A 22,457-nucleotide genomic window follows, 5' to 3' on the forward strand; every position below is an offset into this window, starting at 1 on the left:
ACATTTTACATGTTTAAAGAAGTGTATAACAAATTATATAGTTTTGATTTCCACCATTATCAAAGAGGTATGCAAAAAATTATCCTGAGCATGATTGTTTTATTACTTCTGTCATTTACACTCCATCATACCTTACTTACAAGCTTTTTGTGGTTCCACTAAACTTTATTCTATCCTTCTGCCTCTTACCATGTCGTTTGATTTGCATCACTTACAGTCATTCCCAGTAATTCCAAAAAACTTTTGTCTCTCCTTTTAGCTTTTATATCACACTACAGTTACCATTGTTGTACTTAAAAGATTCATGCAATGTTTCCATGAAACATTGATATCTCCTTTTAGCTTTTACTACTCACCAAGTACACTTTGTTTTTATCAAATACATCAGAGTTCACAGTGTACCACCTCTCCTTCATGAGAGAATTGATGCTTTACAAAGATGTTTATTCTATTCTCTGTTTTGTGATTTCTTTTTTTCATAAACTCCTATTAAACCATACTTTAGGTTACAATTAAGATGAATCATTAAGAGCTTTTTTGATGTTTTTTGAGTTTATTGTAATAGAATGAGTTCATGCAGTAATATGAACAAGAATCCTGAGATGTAGAACAACCATAAGTTGTACAAAAGATTCTGTGTATTGTTACGGTGAACTTTGTATTGCCCGTGGTTATATAGATGTATGGATGAATAGGTGAATTTCTTTAAGTATGGAAGCAAATATTTGTAGATACACAGTAAAACTGTTTTTAATGAATATTTGTAGTAGCTACCTTTCTGTAAGGGCTAAAGTTATTGTGTAAGATGTAGCTATGTAGATTTGTAAATAAACAGATGGATGAAATGGATAGATAGGTGAATTTGATTATGGTTTGCAGGATCACTATGAACACCCCACCCCAGGTTGTGGACCCTCACCTGCCCAACATTGATGAAGACCTTCTTTGGTCATTAGTTGATGACATTGCTGGAATGGAAACTAAAAAAGTAGGTAAAATTTATGCTTCATGTTGTGTTCTTCCTTTGTATTCATCATTAATGTCATTAGTTTTCTTCCATCTTGTGTGTCTGAGTCTGCTTGCTACTTTTCTATGTCAGGTATTGACATTAAAGCACGTATGAAGCACACACATGAGCTGGAAGCTGAGAATATGCATTATTACTGCTGTTATTATTATACCCTTGTTTGACAGGTTGTTTGGTGGAAAATTACCAGACATCTGTGACCCTAATTCTAAAGTTTTTCCTGTTTTTTCTGACAATTCACAGATTTACTTCTGTGACCCTTTAAGAAATTGTTAGAGATTCACTGAATGTATCATTATCTAGGCCACATGATTATTGCTATGTTTCCATGTATATTTCATCTAAAGAAAAGAGGAATACTCCATATTTGTTGTGCTGTAAGAACTAGGTAGCTCATGTGTCAGATGTAGGTGTGGAGATTACTGGTATTAGTTTTCCGAAATGGCAGCTCCTTTTCCACATCAGACAGGTCAGTAATTAATTCTGCAAAGCATGAATTTAAAGTTTTTATGATTTTTACAGGCAAGTATTTCGTGCTCCTTAGATGGTGTCTTTTATTTTACATGGAAGTTCTCTCTCAGTATTTTTTTCTGTCATTTCATCATACATCTCACTTCATTCCTCATCAATCAAGAGCATTATTTTTCCACTAAGTTTTGTCTCAGAATGCACCACCCTTTGGAATTCTATCCTCTCTTCATAGCTTATACTTTATCAGCATTTCTTGAAAGTTATCCCTTCATTTCTTACTTAGTCATCTTCACTGTCTTGATCCATCTGAAACCTTTCATTTGCAGTTTGTATTTATAGTTATCCCAGCAATATCTTTTTATGATTATTCAGATTGGGTAGTTAGTAGTATTAGTCTTAGTTCATTTCTAAGCCCCTCAGTTTTTATCAGTCTTTGTCTTTTTAGACATATTGATTGAATTTCTGTTGCAGATAATATGCTTTTGGCCAAAAATTTGATTGTATAGGATTCCTACCCATATGATTGAGAATGAGGGTAATAAAGATTATAGCTTGTACCTTATTTGTTGTGTTTTTCCTTAAAAAGCAGAATTAAGTAGTTATATTACATTATATTTTCTAAATCAGTTGTTTGATACTTTATATCCCTGTGATAAGTATTCCTGAACATCTGTGACATGTAATGTGATAGTATGTTTTGGCAGTTCCATTCATCTGAACTGTGTGTAATCATGTTTACATATATTACTTAGTATGCAGAGGCCAAGGAGGGAGAATACACTGTCTTTTCACTAGGTGTGGGTAATTGAACACTGCTGCCAATTGCTACTTCCTGGATAGAGTTAGAGGTAACATCTGGCATCTATACATTCCTCAAGTCAGTAAAGGAAGAATGAGATGCTTCACATCGTAGAAGAGTATATTCACCCCTGACCCACTTTTATGTGAATTCATTATTAATTGAGTTTTGGAATGCTAAATTCACTGTTTTTATAGCTGAAGTTGGTGGCAGTACTAGTGGACTTATGATAGATTTACAATATTAATATGAAGTAGTTTGCTTTGGATTCATTCGACCCTGGGGTTCTTTGATCAAGCATATGGAGATCTCTATAGATACATTATAAAACTCTAATTGCATATTTTTTCCAGCTCTTCATAGCAGATCAAGAGCCTTGATTTCTTTTGCCTACATATTACTATAATAGTCACTCCCTTCTTCAGAATCACTTTTTATATTATGACAGAGTGGTCTGCTTATTGCCTGAACCATTCATTTTTTTATTTAGTTTATTGAAAGGTGGTTGATTGATTATTCAGCTAAATTCTCAAAGTTGAAATTTTTTTTTTTTTTTTTATACTTTGTCGCTGTCTCCCGCATTTGCGAGGTAGCGCAAGGAAACAGGCGAAAGAAATGGCCCAACCCCCCCCCCCATACACATGTACATACACACGTCCACACACGCAAATATACATACCTACACAGCTTTCCATGGTTTACCCCAGACGCTTCACATGCCTTGATTCAATCCACTGACAGCACGTCAACCCCTGTATACCACATCGCTCCAATTCACTCTATTCCTTGCCCTCCTTTCACCCTCCTGCATGTTCAGGCCCTGATCACACAAAATCTTTTTCACTCCATCTTTCCACCTCCAATTTGGTCTTCCTCTTCTCCTCGTTCCCTCCACCTCCGACACATATATCCTCTTGGTCAATCTTTCCTCACTCATTCTCTCCATGTGCCCAAACCATTTCAAAACACCCTCTTCTGCTCTCTCAACCACTCTTTTTTTATTTCCACACATCTCTCTTACCCTTACGTTACTTACTCGATCAAAACACCTCACACCACACATTGTCCTCAAACATCTCATTTCCAGCACATCCATCCTCCTGCGCACAACTCTATCCATAGCCCACGCCTCGCAACCATACAACATTGTTGGAACCACTATTCCTTCAAACATACCCATTTTTGCTTTCCGAGATAATGTTCTCGACTTCCACACATTCTTCGAGGCTCCCAAAATTTTCGCCCCCTCCCCCACCCTATGATCCACTTCCGCTTCCATGGTTCCATCCGCTGCCAGATCCACTCCCAGATATCTAAAACACTTCACTTCCTCCAGTTTTTTCTCCATTCAAACTCACCTCCCAATTGACTTGACCCTCAACCCTACTGTACCTAATAACCTTGCTCTTATTCACATTTACTCTTAACTTTCTTCTTCCACACACTTTACCAAACTCAGTCACCAGCTTCTGCAGTTTCTCACATGAATCAGCCACCAGTGCTGTATCATCAGCGAACAACAACTGACTCACTTCCCAAGCTCTCTCATCCCCAACAGACTTCATACTTGCCCCTCTTTCCAAAACTCTTGCATTTACCTCCCTAACAACCCCATCCATAAACAAATTAAACAACCATGGAGACATCACACACCCCTGCCGCAAACCTACATTCACTGAGAACCAATCACTTTCCTCTCTTCCTACACGTACACATGCCTTACATCCTCGATAAAAACTTTTCACTGCTTCTAACAACTTGCCTCCCACACCATATATTCTTAATACCTTCCACAGAGCATCTCTATCAACTCTATCATATGCCTTCTCCAGATCCATAAATGCTACATACAAATCCATTTGCTTTTCTAAGTATTTCTCACATACATTCTTCAAAGCAAACACCTGATCCACACATCCTCTACCACTTCTGAAACCACACTGCTCTTCCCCAATCTGATGCTCTGTACATGCCTTCACCCTCTCAATCAATACCCTCCCATATAATTTACCAGGAATACTCAACAAACTTATACCTCTGTAATTTGAGCACTCACTCTTATCCCCTTTGCCTTTGTACAATGGCACTATGCACGCATTCCGCCAATCCTCAGGCACCTCACCATGAGTCATACATACATTAAATAACCTTACCAACCAGTCAACAATACAGTCACCCCCTTTTTTAATAAATTCCACTGCAATACCATCCAAACCTGCTGCCTTGCCGGCTTTCATCTTCCGCAAAGCTTTTACTACCTCTTTTCTGTTTACCAAATCATTTTCCCTAACCCTCTCACTTTGCACACCACCTCGACCAAAACACCCTATATCTGCCACTCTATCATCAAACACATTCAACAAACCTTCAAAATACTCACTCCATCTCCTTCTCACATCACCACTACTTGTTATCACCTCCCCATTTGCGCCCTTCACTGAAGTTCCCATTTGCTCCCTTGTCTTACGCACTTTATTTACCTCCTTCCAGAACATCTTTTTATTCTCCCTAAAATTTAATGATACTCTCTCACCCCAACTCTCATTTGCCCTTTTTTTCACCTCTTGCACCTTTCTCTTGACCTCCTGTCTCTTTCTTTTATACATCTCCCACTCAATTGCATTTTTTCCCTGCAAAAATCGCCAAATGCCTCTCTCTTCTCTTTCACTAATACTCTTACTTCTTCATCCCACCACTCACTACCCTTTCTAATCAACCCACCTCCCACTCTTCTCATGCCACAAGCATCTTTTGCGCAATCCATCACTGATTCCCTAAATACATCCCATTCCTCCCCCACTCCCCTTACTTCCATTGTTCTCACCTTTTTCCATTCTGTACACAGTCTCTCCTGGTACTTCCTCACACAAGTCTCCTTCCCAAGCTCACTTACTCTCACCACCCTCTTCACCCCAACATTCACTCTTCTTTTCTGAAAACCCATACAAATCTTCACCTTAGCCTCCACAAGATAATGATCAGACATCCCTCCAGTTGCACCTCTCAGCACATTAACATCCAAAAGTCTCTCTTTCGCACGCCTGTCAATTAACACGTAATCCAATAACGCTCTCTGGCCATCTCTCTTACTTACATAAGTATACTTATGTATATCTCGCTTTTTAAACCAGGTATTCCCAATCATCAGTCCTTTTTCAGCACATAAATCTACAAGCTCTTCACCATTTCCATTTACAACACTGAACACCCCATGTATACCAATCATTCCCTCAACTGCCACATTACTCACCTTTGCATTCAAATCACCCATCACTATAACCCAGTCTCGTGCATCAAAACCACTAACACACTCATTCAGCTGCTCCCAAAACACTTGCCTCTCATGATCTTTCTTCTCATGCCCAGGTGCATATGCACCAATAATCACCCACCTCTCTCCATCAACTTTCAGTTTTACCCATATTAATCGAGAATTTACTTTCTTACATTCTATCACATACTCCCACAACTCCTGTTTCAGGAGCATTGCTACTCCTTCCCTTGCTCTTGTCCTCTCACTAACCCCTGACTTCACTCCCCAGACATTCCCAAACCACTCTTCCCCTTTACCCTTGAGCTGAAATTATAGCTATGAAAGTTGAAATTATAGCTATTAATTGCACTTTCACTGTGTGTCCACAAATGATTGTGTTCCATTATTCTTTTTTTCAGAACCAAAACCATAATTTTGCAAAACATACCAAATCTATCCTTGCAGTAATTCAAAACTTTTGAATTATCTCATGATGTTTACCTTAGCAGAAACCTCTGGAAACACTGCATTAGAGTTGTCCTTTGCCAGTGGCGTGTTAAGGATAAGGCACTAAAACTAAGAAGCAGCACTTGAGTTCACCACTTATGTAGACTCTTTTGCCATGGCCATTCCCTTGAGGGAGTTCCCAGAGGGAATAGTCATCAGAGATGTTAATAAGTAGATACATAGTTTACCTTCTTATCACTATTTTTTGTATTTTTTCATGTGATGATTTTGTTGCCCTCCATAATAAATTTTGCATGTGACACTTCTCTGTAAATGTAGAAAGTTACATGTATAACATGTATAATTAAAGAGATATATAAATTTACAATTTGGTAATAAATTTACAGGTTAATTACATGCCATTGTGGCCTTTGCTTGATGGTGCCAGTGGAGTTTCTTTAGCATCAATGGATCGGAATAGTGGAATTTTGCAAGTTTGGTATCTCTTACTGGAAGGACTTGCAGGAGCTACAATGACTTGTCCTCGTCGTTACCAGCCGCAGGCCTTGGACACATTGTTCTCACTTCTCCGTAGTTTGCCAGATTGCCCAGGTATATTTTCATAACAAAACTTAAACTATTCTAACCTTTAGGGAAATGAATTAGTTGTTTTCAGGTTAGATCTGTTGATACGTGTAGCAGAATCAAATTAAGGAGTTTGAAGTTGAATACAGAAAGGGAATAATGAAAGATTTAGGGAAAGTGTGTAAAAGGAAAAAAATTTAACGATTGGAAATTAAAGGAAGAAGTTTTTGTTTAAGAAAGGGAGTTGAATAGGAAATATAATTGGATAAACAGTACATATTGCAAAGTAATTTATATTATGCATTCAGTAGGTTGTAGTTGGTAGGCAGGCTCCGACCAGAAGGTATATTGCTGGTACTGTCACTTGGGTATCTGAAGGTTAGCGACAGCTGCATAGTGAGCCAGCACTACAATGGTTGTCAAGTTGCATTTCTCTGACCCAGTAGCTGTCTTCTTTCTGCCTCATGCTCGCGTAGACTGCTGAAATTCTGTCCACAAAGATACAATCTCTCTTTGTCACATGTAGCTCTTCATAATACTTGTCACATGTAGCTCTTCATAATACTTAACTTGCACATCTTATTCTTTGTAACTCGAAGATTTTCCTGCTGTGAGCACTATGCTCTAGCCCTGTCTTTTAGCAAAATGGTAAGAGCAGTAGATGGGAGTAGCAGGTAAAGAGCATTAGGTAAAAGAAGCTGGGAACTCTATGGAAAATTATTAGGTTGGATCATTAGCTAAGGATCCCCTTAAAATGCTGCATTTGAGTTGCCCTCTGGTAGTGGCGAGTTAAGGGTGAGGTCTTAAGGCTAAGAAGTGGCACCAAAGTTCACCAGATATGGAGACTCATTTGTCATGGCTAAAACCTTGAGGGAGTTCTTGAAGGGAATGGATTTAAGGGATACAGATAGATAGCATTCAGAATGTTGAAGTGTAAGCCAGAATATCAGGATTTTGAAAGACAGCCAATATCCAGACCTTTAAGGAGAATCATTGAAGATAAGATGGGAATCATCAGTTGTTTAATGTTTTGTTGAAAGTTAGTGGTGCAGTCATCATTAATTTATGTTTCTGAAACATGGTTTGCTGACTCTGGAATGATAAAGTGAAAAATTTTGCAGAGAAGCCTTGTTAATAACTGGACTGATGTTTCAATCATTATTCCTCATCTTTCCTGTTGAGGCTCAGAAAGGTCTCTGTATGGATACTCACTTCCTTTTTTTCACTAAAGCTCACTTTTCAGCCTATTTGTTTTATTTGTCTTACAGTACAACATCTTTCTGCTGTTTCTGTAACCAGGGTCACAGTCTTTTCTGTCCCCTTTACTCTTACTGTCTCCTCTCTTTTCTCATCAGCTATATCATGCTACAGTATTGTCACCTTCAATCATTTTTTACTCATTCAAGAAGTTCCAGAGAGAACTTTTCCTCAAGTTGTTTTGGGATTATTTTTATTAATGTTTATAAAAGAGAGTACATGTTGAGAAAATGATAACAAAGGTGACGAATAAAATCTTAGTCTTTTAGGCTAGCATGATCAGCTCAAAAACTTTTAGTCAATTTCAACTCAGAGCACCATTGCTGCTAAGTCAAATGTGTTGTGACGCATTGTTCTTTGTCTACAGGACCCATTTTCGGTATGTATTGTGTGAACCATCTATTATTGCCTCTGATGCAAGGTTGGCTCCGAAGGTCAAACACACACTCTTCTACAACTGCATGGGACTTCATGGCATCATTTAAGCAGTACACTGGCCTCACATCGGATTTGGTTGTAGAGTACATCACTAAACTTGCAAATAAAGGTAAAGTAGGTATTAACAAAGTATTTATTACACCCTTGACCTTATTCTCTGTAACATTTTTATGGCCTATTCAAAATATGGAACATCAAAAGATAGCATAGTAAAGATGTCATGTGTAACTTTCTTATATTTTTTTTCTCATCTATGTCTATAAACAGTATGATGAATAGGTAGTAGTTGGCAGGCAGTCACCGACTTGGGAGGTACATTACCAGTACCACCCATCTGGGTATCGGGAGGATCAGTGATGGCTGTGTAGAGAGCCAGCGCTTTAGTGGTTGTCAAGTTGTACTCCTCAGACCTAGATGGCTGTCTTTTTTTTTTCTGCCTTACTCACAAATTGACTGCTGACATTCTGTCCACAAACTTTCAATCTCTTTTTGTCCCTTTCAACACTTGACAACACTTAATTGCACAGCTCATTCTCCATAACTCCAGATTTTCCTGTGATAAGCACTATGCACTATCCTTGCCATTTGGAAAAATGGTAAGAACAACAGATAGATGTAGGAGGTGGGAACATTCAGTAGGAGCATAAGGTAGAAATATTGGGTATAAGTAGTCAGTATGCATGTGAGGCAAGAGCATTAGATAAAAGTTGTATGTTTGTACATTAGTTAGATACACTAGATAGATGTAGTTGGTAGGAACATAAGATAGGAGCCTCTAGAGACACAACACCAGAGTCATCATCTGCCAGTGGCCTGTTCATAGTGAGATACCAAAGGCTAAAAAGCAGTTTTAGAGTTCACCAGTTATGGAGACTTGAGCCATGGCCACCCCTTTGAGGGAGTTCCTGAAGAGAATAGGCATCAAAGATGTAAATAGAGAGAAAGGTAGATTAATATCATTTCCTAGAAATTGATAAACATATTAGAATTTGCATACTAGGCATGTTTTCTTCTTTCAGAAAGCAACTTTTTGTGTTTATCATTTCCCTCTTTGTACACAAAAATCATTTACGAGCTGCTTTTAATTTTTGTCCAAACAAATTTACTTTTCATTTTATTTTTTAATTTTGTTTAACATGGTATTATGTCACCCCTAATGTATGATACCATATACTTTTCATATATACAATAGGTTCTTGTTAAGCCACTATAATTAATGCTTGAACTCTTCAAATAATGAATTCAAAACATTCATAGGAACCTAACTATGAAAATACCAGATACAGTGAAATAGGAAAATAATCATCTTTTGCACTTAATGGAACTTTGAGTGTGTGAGTTGGAGAACTTGTCCATTCCTGGTTAATACTTCAAGAAACTAAAAGGCAAGTGACTTTTAGCGAAGTGTCCACCATTCTCCAGATAATTGTTTACCAAAAGCCATTACTCACAGACCCAGAAAAAAGTTGAAACTAATATTAGATGATTGTCTCTTCGAAGTTCTAAAACAGGTCACTGGCTGAGAGCCAAGGTGAGAAATGACCACAGAAGATCGAGATCTATTGATACCTTACAGTGTGAAGTGAGTGTGTGGCAGGTCCATATTTTTCACAGGCTTTTTCAGTTAGATTGCTAAAATTAGTTTCTGCACAAGACTCTCTCTTGTATAAGAAGAAAACAGAATACATAGTAAATTTGAAATTTTATATCAAAATGAGGTGCTGAGAATACATCTGCTGTTGTGGTACAACAGAATGAGATGAGTATGGCCTTCCAGAATGAGTTTGGAACAGAAGGCACAGTTCTGGACATCAGTATCAGTCATTGAAAAAAAATGTATTGTCATTTTAAGATCAAGATTTAGTTTGTTCACATTCAAAACATTGATTAGTAAAATGGAAGCAGCTGCTAGTCCGATAACTAAAACTAGTCCTTTCCCTTTTTGGTATTCAACTTACTCTTTATCTCTTGCTATCCTTTTTTACTTTCTCTTCATTTAGATAGCTATTTGAATGCTTTATATGCAACTAGTATCATATATTCAGTTTGTTTCAGTTGGCATTTATACTCAAAAATTTATGCAATATGCTGTTTGAATGAGTGCATTCATGATTATATTGTATCTAGTTCACAGTATGTCTTGTGATGAGTCTTTGCTAGACATTTCTGCTTAATTCTCAGTATAAAAAAAGTCATCCATAAGGTACACAGATATATGCTTTTGCACTAATTGCTGCTCAGTCATATTCAAGAAAAGAATATTATTTGCTCAGAAAACTGGTGAAAGTTATTAAAAATCCTAACCATTTGCATTACTTGATATATGATGTCACCTGAATTCTGGTAGACTTTAATGTTCTCCCTTCTGTCTTGAATGATAATTTTTGTACTTAAAGTATTTTCCCAAGACACTGCATCATGTTTTACACAACAGTATACTATTTAGGTGTTCTGGATGAGAACCCCAGTGCCCTCTTGATGCTACAGCAGTGCCTTTTGGTGCTTGTGGAATGTATCACACACCCTAGTGAGTCCACATCCAGGCTTGGTTGTGCTTGTATCAGGTGAGTTATTGAAAATATTAATTTTCAGTATTTGGATAGGAGCAGGGGCTGGAAATCTGGACTTATATTCTACTTGACATTAATATCTAAACCTATTCATGTATATGGATGGATCCCAAGCACATTTTATGGAATTCTTAACTATCTTTCAAAAATGTGTATTTTTTTATATTAGATAGCAAGTATTCTCATCCTACCAACATTATTAACTTGTTTATCATTGTATTATAATATTGATATTTATCTTTATTTCTTTACAGACATGTTATCAGCAGCTGTGGAGAGCATCTTCCAACTCAGTATTGGAATGTGGTAGCATGTGGCCTGCATCGAGGTTGTCAGGTATACCCAGATAATCTCAAATTGAAAAATATCTTTAAATATTTTTAAGCTTAAGTATCTATTTAATCTTTTCACAGAACTGAATTTTTGTTGAAAGAAAGAGGTAGATCTACTATGCTTTCAGTACTGAACTCTGACCATTCAGTATATATTTGTCTATACATGTGTTTTGAAAAGGGACTAATTTGGATTATATGATGATTTTGAAAGAACTAATATGATTGGCTAGAAGAAGATCGAATTGAGGAATAGATTGCTATAGGAAATTTGATTGGTTAGGAGGGAAAAAGAATAGGTGAGTGATTATAATATAGTTATGGGGTCTCAGGAAAATGCAGATGGTGAATGGTTCTGTGGCTTGTGTGCATCGGATGACATGAGTGATCCTAATGCATTACAAAATGAGTACTATATATTTTCAGTGTTGAGAGTAAATGTGAATTAAAGCAAGGTTATGTGGTTTAGTTGAGTTGAGAGATAGGTTAGTTGGGGTGTGAGTTAGGAATGGAGAAATAGAGAAAAAGTGAAGGAAGGGAAGCATTTTAGATTCCTGGTAGTGGACATAGTAGCAAATGGAACCATGAAAGCAGAAGTGTGTCGTAAGGTGGGTTAGTGGGTGAAGGGTCTGGAAGTGCTAAAGAATGTATGGAACAAGAGATCGTTAACTGGGAGGACAAAAATATTTAAAGGTATAGTAGTCCCAAAATCAATATATGGACGTAAAACACAGTCTAAGGTAGAACTGTGTGAAGGAGGGTGGGTGTGTTGAAAATGAAATGTTGGAGGACAATATGTGGTTTGATCAAGTAAGTAATGAAAGGGTAGGAGAGATGTGTGGTTTCTGCCATCTGAGATGGTCATAGAGCAGTTTTCTGCTCAAGCCAAGTAGGGTACAATAAAAAAAAACTTGGCTGCAGAGTATTTTAATAGAAAGATTAGGATTTCTAAAAAAGACGTTTTCTGTAAATTTATAAGATATCCTGTTTCTCTCTTGTAGGTGGCACTGTTTCCTTTGTACCAGTTGATGAACCTTTTCCAACCAGACTCTCCAAATTTTTACGGTGATGTAGGTCAAGTCAAAGTAGCTGCAAGGAGGGACTGTACAGGCAAGGACAGTGATCGCCTCAGACAGCTTTCCCACCAGGTGACTAAGATCTGTCATGTTTTTAATTATATTTTGTGATTATAAATTTAACCTTTTTATCATACAAATTCTGTTTTGAAGCTAAATCTGTGTTTCTAGATTTTGTACTTTTATATTAGTGTACTTATATATGCATACCATTAAGCTGTCTTTACCTTTTATGTTGTGAACAGTTTCGTCATATATGTATCCTCAGCTTGAAGCTAAAATTACTGATGGGAATGTTATTGATTTTTAGATTAATTCTGCTCCTAAATGATTTGTAACCCAAATGCACAGGCTGATGCAAAATAGCTTGGAGAGAGTAGCTCTACTTTGGAACAACTTAACTACACTATACTTATTATGCTTTCATCTTTTTTATCTATCTCTTCTGCCCTTTTCCATCTTTTATTCAAAGCCTACCCTTTGTAAAGACTTCTGACTTTGACTGGAACCTTTAGCTTAAGAATATATGATGTAGAGCACAAGGCAGGGACAGGTTGCAGGAGATATTGTTGAAAACTCAAAAAAATGGACAGCTGCAGAGAGTTAGATGTTTATAGTTAGAGGTATTCCAAATTATGCCAGGGGGATGACTTTGTTCATGTACCAACTTTTTATGAGTTCTTACACTTAATCCCAACAATTGCAACTCCCCTCCTAATATCATGGATCACTGTTGTTTCTCCTGAGCACCTTTCACCCGGAGATCTGGTTAGGGCTCTTAATCACATACGGGAAAGGTTTTCATTGGAACATATATTGAATGCATTCTGTTTCATCTTGTGACAGTGCAAATTAGGGGGAGTGCTGATGACTCCTGTGTCATAATCTTGAAATTGCTTTTGATAAATGTTTACTTACCTTAGCTTTACAATATGCATATGTTGATTGTAGATCATTTAAGCACTGCAGATTACTTTAATATGAAGTAACAAAACTGTTTAGAACTTTTTTATTAAATTCTTTAACTTCTGGGATCATTTGATTTTCAGTAGATATCATTGCTAAGGCTGTCAATCAATCATCCATTATAGTATAACTGAAAAATTACTGAACTTTATGTTTTGCTGATATTTCCCTTTGCTTGCCATAGGTTTGCCAAAATTGATAGCCGTGTTATAGAGTAAGCATAAGACACAAGGCAATTGGGCTAGACAATCCACCTCTTGCTATTGCCAATTAGAAACTTGAGTTATTTACAATATCCATACATTATGATGTGCAGGTGCTGCAAGTAATGCAGCTCCAATTTGTCCATCATCCACTGAATGGGTGTTTTTATGTAAAGCTAAGAATTATGTTAGTATGTTTTGATCTTATCCATTTGCAAACATTTTTATTATGCTTAAAAAGCAATATCAGACAAGTGATTTGTAGGTATGGACTGGACAATTTCTGTTTTTTTAGCTGCTAGCATATCGTACAGTGCCAGTGCAGTAACAGGTTGCAGCAGTGCAGCATAGTTAATTGGTTAAAAGAAGAATAGATGGAAACATTGTTTGGAAAAAATCAAGAATGTCTTTATTAAGTTCTATGATGAAAAGGTAAATTTTTTTTTGTGTTAACCAGGTCATCTTCAACATCAGACCATTCTAGAATTGGCATGAAATCAAATTATGTTGTGGACCTATATACATTTAGTTCTTTAGATGCTAGAAAATTTCTGTTTAGAATTTGCATGACCAAGAGTTGAATTTTCTTAAAGATATGAGATATGAGGTAGTTTAAATCATGGTAAATCCCTACCAACCTGTAATCACCTTTTTGAGGTCTTGCCAAAAAGGCAGGGCTAGCACACAGTGCTCACCACACACCCTGTTTAATGAATGATAATGTTTCTTTCCTTAGCCACATACCTTACATAGCTGCAAGTCCAAAGTTCATCAGAGAATGACCTCAACCATACATCTACTTCTCTTTCAAATGTATCTGTAGTTGTTCCATGTTCGGGTATGTTTCTTATTTCTCCTAGTATGACAGTAAATTATCTTTCCAACATCTATTTTTGCCCTATATCTTTTTGGCATTTTTCCAGGTATTACTGCAGTCTTCACAATTTTTAGCTTTCTTGCTGAGATGCTTTCATGTTACTGCATTATTTTTCCTTGATGCCCTTAATATGCTGCCTTGCAAATTTAGTTGTAAAGCTCAAGTTCGATCAACCTCTCATGGTAGCTTTTGTTTCAGAGCTTGTGTGCTTGTGAAGTCTTTCTCTATTCTGTTAAATTTTCCTCCTTCAGGAGAAATGCCCTCTCTTCCATTGCTGTCACCCTTACGTTAACCCCAGACTCTATCCCTCAGACATTTCCAAATTAATCTTCCTCTTTTCTTCTGAGCTTCATTTCACTCAGAGCCAGAACATCCAAGTTGTTGTTCTTAGAAATAGTACCTCTCTCTCTCTCTCTCTCTCTCTTCTTCTCATCCCATTTACTTTTTTTTTTTTTTTTTTTTTATACTTTGTCGCTGTCTCCCGCGTTTGCGAGGTAGCGCAAGGAAACAGACGAAAGAAATGGCCCAACCCCCCCCCCCCATACACATGTACATACACACGTCCACACACGCAAATATACATACCTACACAGCTTTCCATGGTTTACCCCAGACGCTTCACATGCCTTGCTTCAATCCACTGACAGCACGTCAACCCCTGTATACCACATGACTCCAATTCACTCTATTTCTTGCCCTCCTTTCACCCTCCTGCATGTTCAGGCCCCGATCACACAAAATCTTTTTCACTCCATCTTTCCACCTCCAATTTGGTCTCCCTCTTCTCCTCGTTCCCTCCACCTCCGACACATATATCCTCTTGGTCAATCTCTCCTCACTCATTCTCTCCATGTGCCCAAACCATTTCAAAACACCCTCTTCTGCTCTCTCGACCACGCTCTTTTTATTTCCACACATCTCTCTTACCCTTACGTTACTTACTCGATCAAACCACCTCACACCACACATTGTCCTCAAACATCTCATTTCCAGCACATCCATCCTCCTGCGCACATCTCTATCCATAGCCCACGCCTCGCAACCATACAGCATTGTTGGAACCACTATTCCCTCAAACATACCCATTTTTGCTTTCCGAGATAATGTTCTCGACTTCCACACATTTTTCAAGGCTCCCAAAATTTTCGCCCCCTCCCCCACCCTATGATCCACTTCCGCTTCCATGGTTCCATCCGCTGACAGATCCACTCCCAGATATCTAAAACACTTCACTTCCTCCAGTTTTTCTCCATTCAAACTCACCTCCCAATTGACTTGACCCTCACCCCTACTGTACCTAATAACCTTGCTCTTATTCACATTTACTCTCAACTTTCTTCTTCCACACACTTTACCAAACTCAGTCACCAGCTTCTGCAGTTTCTCACATGAATCAGCCACCAGCGCTGTATCATCAGCGAACAACAATTGACTCACTTCCCAAGCTCTCTCATCCCCAACAGACTTCATACTTGCCCCTCTTTCCAGGACTCTTGCATTTACCTCCTTTACAACCCCATCCATAAACAAATTAAACAACCATGGAGACATCACACACCCCTGCCGCAAACCTACATTCACTGAGAACCAATCACTTTCCTCTCTTCCTACACGTACACATGCCTTACATCCTCGATAAAAACTTTTCACTGCTTCTAACAACTTGCCTCCCACACCATATATTCTTAATACCTTCCACAGAGCATCTCTATCAACTCTATCATATGCCTTCTCCAGATCCATAAATGCTACATACAAATCCATTTGCTTTTCTAAGTACTTCTCACATACATTCTTCAAAGCAAACACCTGATCCACACATCCTCTACCACTTCTGAAACCGCACTGCTCTTCCCCAATCTGATGCTCTGTACATGCCTTCACCCTCTCAATCAATACCCTCCCATATAATTTACCAGGAATACTCAACAAACTTATACCTCTGTAATTTGAGCACTCACTCTTTTCCCCTTTGCCTTTGTACAATGGCACTATGCACGCATTCCGCCAATCCTCAGGCACCTCACCATGAGTCATACATACATTAAATAACCTTACCAACCAGTCAACAATACAGTCACCCCCTTTCTTAATAAATTCCACTGCAATACCATCCAAACCTGCTGCCTTGCCGGCTTTCATCTTCCGCAAAGCTTTTACTACCTCTTCTCTGTTTACCAAATCATTTTCCCTAACCCTCTCACTTTGTACACCACCTCGACCAAAACACCCTATATCTGCCACTCTGTCATCAGACACATTCAACAAACCTTCAAAATACTCATTCCATCTCCTTCTCACATCACCGCTACTTGTTATCACCTCCCCATTTACGCCCTTCACTGAAGTTCCCATTTGCTCCCTTGTCTTACGCACCCTATTTACCTCCTTCCAGAACATCTTTTTATTCTCCCTAAAATTTACTGATAGTCTCTCACCCCAACTCTCATTTGCCCTTTTTTTCACCTCTTGCACCTTTCTCTTGACCTCCTGTCTCTTTCTTTTATACTTCTCCCACTCAATTGCATTTTTTCCCTGCAAAAATCGTCCAAATGCCTCTCTCTTCTCTTTCACTAATACTCTTACTTCTTCATCCCACCACTCACTACCCTTTCTAAACAGCCCACCTCCCACTCTTCTCATGCCACAAGCATCTTTTGCGCAATCCATCACTGATTCCCTAAATACATCCCATTCCTCCCCGACTCCCCTTACTTCCATTGTTCCCATTTACATCCTTACATATTTGAATGCCGAAGCCTGAGCCTTTCAGGGGCAATCCTCACCTCGCTCGGCTCTTCTGTTCCTGTTTTTAGTAAGTGAAATACAAGAGGAGATGGTTTCCCTTCCCCCGGTGGACAGTTACTCATGAAAGCATGTGTCAGGTGAAGGAAATATGATTGAAGAGAAACTACTGTGTTATACTAGTATGTGTTTTAAAGAAACTTTTGTATACTTCCCATCGATCCCATATTTAATCAAGGTGAATTCTGGATGTCACTGTGAAGGACTAAATGGTTTGTTTGCCATAATAAAAAGTTATTATGATTGTGCAGCAGACATAGGAGAGTGAGGTGCTTGGGTGAGGTATAGGGTAGTATTAACCCTATAAATGAGCACTCTTACAGTTAACAGATCCAACTATACTCATTCCAGGACACATTTGGTAATGGGTTGAGATGGATATCTATTTCAGGGAAATTAGTCTCACTTGCTTCTCAGATGATGTCCTTCTCTTCAGGTTTTTCTGCTGGACACTCAACGAGGTAGTGTATCTGCCTCTATGGATAACCCAGATGCTGAGGATCGGTCCTTTATCTTCCTCCTGTATCCAGAAGAGCAGGGACCTACCTACAAAGTTGGCAGTACTAACGCAGACTTGACAGAAGATGGAGAACCTGTCCGTGTACCCTTCCGAACATTGGTTGTGGGTCTTTTAGCTCACCAGATTCTTTTGCAGACCTTAGGAATGCTTCTTGTCCGAGGGTCTCCACACATAATACCAAGGTAGGTGAATAGCTTGCCAAAGTTTGTGGACAAAAAGAAATCTTCGCCAAGGAAAGTAGCATCACACATATTATGTGAAAGCTGGTGAAGTCTGTGCAAGTCTGTGCTTGCCAATGATATTGTGCACACTATGAGCCCCACCTTGTGCTTATTAAACTTGAATGATACATCTCCCAACTTTATGAGGTGGTTTGAACTGTAACAAGGTGTTATTGAATTATGTTATATGAGTGGTGAAGTGAATGGAGTAGAATGAATGAGAAAATGGTTCATCCAGACACCATACATGAATGTAAGAAGTTGAATGATAATAGAGAATGTTCAAGAGATGGGACCCCATGAGGATAAAACTCCTTCTCCGTACAATACAAATAGGTGATTACACAGACACACGCACCTTGGAATAGAGAAGAGTGAGGGTTGGCTTGAGTACATTTAAGTTTTTAAACCATTTTTATGATGCAGACATTGAACTGTTCTTGAAAAGAAGTAGGGATAGGGCAACCAGAGGACACAGCATGAAATGAAGCATGAAACTTGATAGAAAGCATATGAAGTACTTTTATAGTATATGGGTGGTGCATGAATGGAATGAAATGACTGAAGACATGGTTAAAGGAGACAGCATACATGAATTCAAAATGTGTGACATTCGAGAATGTTCAAGAGATAGGGCTTATTGAGTATAAAACTCCCTTCCCGTACAGCACAAATGGGTAAATACAATCAGTCCTACCTGAATATGTTTACTGATGATGCAGGGATATTGGAGAAAGTGAAAAGTGTGGAGATTTGTGGATCTCCATGGTGTAGGGATTAATATTACTGTTTGTGATCCTGTTTGTGGCATTTAGTCTACAGTCAACTCAGCTGTTTATCCACCCATAGGAATTGGTTGATAGAATGGGCACTTGTCTCTGGGTAGGGTATCAACATTGTCCCAAGCCTATTGCCAGAGTCCCACCTTAGGGTAATATAATGGTTAAGGAGACCAACTGTCTGCTAGCAAATGTTAGAATTACATTCATGTTCAATTATAAGGAAATAGTCATCAAACTGTTCACATCTTATACAAGGTCAAAACTAGAACATACATACTTCTTAAGTTTGGTTACTGCACCTAAAGAAGCACAAAGAGCTAATAGAGAAGGTCCAGTGAAGAGCAGCAAAGTTGCTATTGGAAATTTGACAGCTGAGTTACAGGGAAAGGCGAGAAGAATTAGAGTTGCCTACCATGAAAGAGAAAAGAGTAAGGGATGACCTTATCACAACTTTTAAGTTTTTAAAACAGTTTGATGACATAGACAGTGAGCAGTTCTTTGAGAGATATAGGGATAGAAACCCAGAAAACATAGCATAAAATAGAGCTAGAAACTTTGGAAGAAAGATATGAAGAACTTCTATAATGTAAGAATGGTGAACGAATAGAATGAAATTGAGGAAGACATGATAAATGCAGACAGCATACAGAGTCTTAAAAAGCTGCATAGTATTAGAGAAAGTTGAAGAGATGGGTCCCCACAAGTGTAAAGATCCTTCCCAGCATGGTACACACATACATACATACATGTGGGAGGCCAGTGAGTGTAAGGCTCAGTTTCCATGTAGAACAAATAGATCATTTAAATGCATTCCCACGTTCATATCAGGCAGCCATACCCTTAAGCTTTCATACAACTACTAGGGCATCCATCATTACCAAGCACAATGAATATATCTTCTAAACTAGAGCCTATGAATGATTGCTGTGTCATCATTATTAGATCAATTTTCTTGTGTTTAGTGGCTCAGTAATCTTACCTTACATTTATCTTTAACAACCCTGCTGTATACACATTTCAATGTTACTTCACTCCATTTGCATGTGGTCACACCATGAGTGAAAAGTCACCTTCTGCAAGGTTGTAGCATTGTCACTAATTGAAAAGGAATACACAAAGGAGTCCTTCATTTCCCTGCTCCTGACTGGGGTGCAGCCTTGAAGCTGCAGGAGCGATATAAAGAGTTCCTAGGGGTGGATAATCTATCGTTGTACTTATACTGTTTTTAGGATGTTAGAAAGCATCCTTTAAGTGACTGGAGTTTTAATGTATTTTCACACAAATGATTTTAATCATTTTCATAATTCCTTTTTATACTGTTCGGAAAACTGTTTCATGTGAAACAAAAAAATTAAGATAACACATGCTTAGTAGTATCCAGATTTTAGAATTATGTTAGTTGTATATGGTTAGTCATTGTTTTTGAATTCTCTTCTTTCCAACAGTTTGGCTAATGTATTGCTCCAGGGTATGGACTTTTCTAAGGGAGACAGTGAAGAGGGAAGAGTAGCAGAGAGTGAGGGTCAAGTTCCAGGACTTCTTCGCTTCATGACACATGAGCAGGTGCAGATACTGCTAAATGCACTTCAGGTTTCATACACGGCAGCTGTAGAATTTGATCGTCGTCCAGGTTTGAAGTTCCTCATGCAGAAAGTGGCTCAAGCGGAGAGGGCAGCAAATCTCTATAAACAGGCAGGAGCAAGTTGGACACTGAGAATGGTTACATTGTTTGATCTTACATTGTCACAAGTGAAACATGGTTTAGGGTTGCCAGAGGTAAAAGAGGTTCTTGAAAAAGATGTCAGAGTTAAGAATACAGTTAAAAGTGATTCTAAAGACTTTACTGATTCTACTGAAAAGAGTGGCAGTATTGGAGGAACTGCATTGGAATCTGATGATAAAAAATGCCTCCGACCCACACAGTTACTAAAAGAGGACACTATGCAATACATCCATTTGCTGCAAGAATCCTTCACTGAACTTTGTGATGTGTACTTGGATCTTGTTATAGATAGAGATGGTCATTATTCTGCTATGGACAGAATTGATGATCAACCAATATTCTTCCTTACTGTGCAACCAGATGAATTCCCTACAGGTCATAGGAAGAGTTTAGCTCAGTGGACAAAGAGTCTTGAAGAATTTAATGAGCGTTTTACAAAAGGAAAGAAACTGGATTTAGAAGCAGAAATGGAAGACAGAGACCCATTGTCTGGCACCATGACTATCGGTGCTAGTCCCATGATTGCAACAGTGTCCTCAGATGTTCCAAAGAAACAAGAACCTTATGATGTAAGACCGTTTACCTTCTCTGACTTAGCACGAGAATACAGCTCTGATTCTGAAGATTCAGAATTGCCAGACTTTGCTGAGTGTGGAGATTCTGGTGTGGCTAGTTTGTCAGGTAAGAAGATTTAGTACAGTAGCTTGTTTTCTTGACTTTATCATGTTCATTAAGATAATGAGATATTGAGATATGATTCTTTTAAGATTTACAGACTGGATATAAATTTAGGAAAATGTTCTTCAGAGTGGTAGACCAACCCACCCAAACTTAATATCTATACAGATTTCAGTGCTTATCATTCTTCTTGGCTTGCTACCCACACCCAAGATTTCAGAAGGAAACTACTTATAAAGCCACTTATAATACAACAAACGACCCAGATTCCCAACTCATCACTTCCAAAAGCTAACATCATCAGACATTACCTTTTGCATACCTACATTGAAATATGTTTTCTGCTTATTGCAGAAAGAAATGAATAGAGGAAAGAGCTAAGGGTTAGAAGTCTTCCCTTGTATTATTACTTTATAATGGTAGGAATTTAGGAAAATACTAATAGATTTTCCACAAACATTCAATCACCTGTTCCCGATCCTAAATCCACCTACTGGTGCCCACTCTCATCACACTTCACGTAACCCATCCAGTTCTTACAACCTACAAAAAATAATACATAAACTGCAAGAAAGAAGATTGGTCTGTGTTTGCACAGCACATAGAATTCAAGCTATTGCACTTCATTACTGATAACTTCTCATTCCAAGGCCATACCATCTCCCATTTCAAGAGTACCATTAAATAAGCTAGCAACAAACTTATACCTCTCAGATATAGAAATTAATGTAACCCAAGTTTTCCTCCCCATGTTACAGACCTCATAAAGCAAAGAAACATACTAACTAAACCACATACCATCAGCACAAACCATAGAACATTCTCATACTCCAAACAACATCGTGACCAAAATAATTACTGAGACACAAGTAGAAAACTTGTGCTACTTTCTAAACATGATGTACCACAAAACCAACAGTACCCAAATCTGGTCCCCACACATGAAGTATTTCTAACCTTGAATGGTTATATCCCATCTCCCAAAGAACACATGAATGTACTAATGAAGCAATACTCAAAAATCATCCACAAACTAATTACACTCCTTGAAAGAACCACCTTGAAAAACCAGCACAGAATTCATCCTGACACAACTGCTCTCTTACACATTGTCCTCACTGGCACTCATAACTTAAATATAACCTTAAGACTGTCCTGAAAGAAGCCTTGACAGTATATCAGCCTTTACATGAAAACTTTGTCCCAGTACAATTCCAAGCACTATATATGTCATCAGTCGCTCCTGGTTACACAAAGCATCTGGAAACTCATCAGCACATTTCCCTTCTTGAAACCCTCAAAGCTCCCAGATCTCCATCCTCCTGCCCCATTTCACTGCTGTCATCAGTATCCAGACTTTTCAAAAAACAGATCCACAGCCCCACAGCCAAAGCACTGCAAGCCCAGATGCTCCGCCGCCACACCTG

At 38.3% G+C, this 22,457-nt stretch overlaps 1 protein-coding gene across 1 annotated transcript in view; it reads left to right on the forward strand.

Moving 5' to 3' along the window:
• LOC139759792 (brefeldin A-inhibited guanine nucleotide-exchange protein 3) overlaps window positions 1–22,457 on the forward strand; it is a 93,070-nt gene that overhangs the window by 61,857 nt on the left and 8,756 nt on the right. The window contains exons 29-36 of the mRNA XM_071682257.1: window positions 880–988; window positions 6,405–6,609; window positions 8,207–8,386; window positions 10,724–10,841; window positions 11,102–11,183; window positions 12,181–12,327; window positions 17,543–17,808; window positions 20,075–21,033. Of these exons, the coding sequence (XP_071538358.1) occupies window positions 880–988; window positions 6,405–6,609; window positions 8,207–8,386; window positions 10,724–10,841; window positions 11,102–11,183; window positions 12,181–12,327; window positions 17,543–17,808; window positions 20,075–21,033 (2,066 nt within the window). The remainder of the gene's footprint in view (window positions 1–879; window positions 989–6,404; window positions 6,610–8,206; window positions 8,387–10,723; window positions 10,842–11,101; window positions 11,184–12,180; window positions 12,328–17,542; window positions 17,809–20,074; window positions 21,034–22,457) is intronic.

Source organism: Panulirus ornatus, chromosome 34, assembly GCF_036320965.1.
Source record: "Panulirus ornatus isolate Po-2019 chromosome 34, ASM3632096v1, whole genome shotgun sequence".
NCBI lineage: Eukaryota > Metazoa > Arthropoda > Malacostraca > Decapoda > Palinuridae > Panulirus > Panulirus ornatus.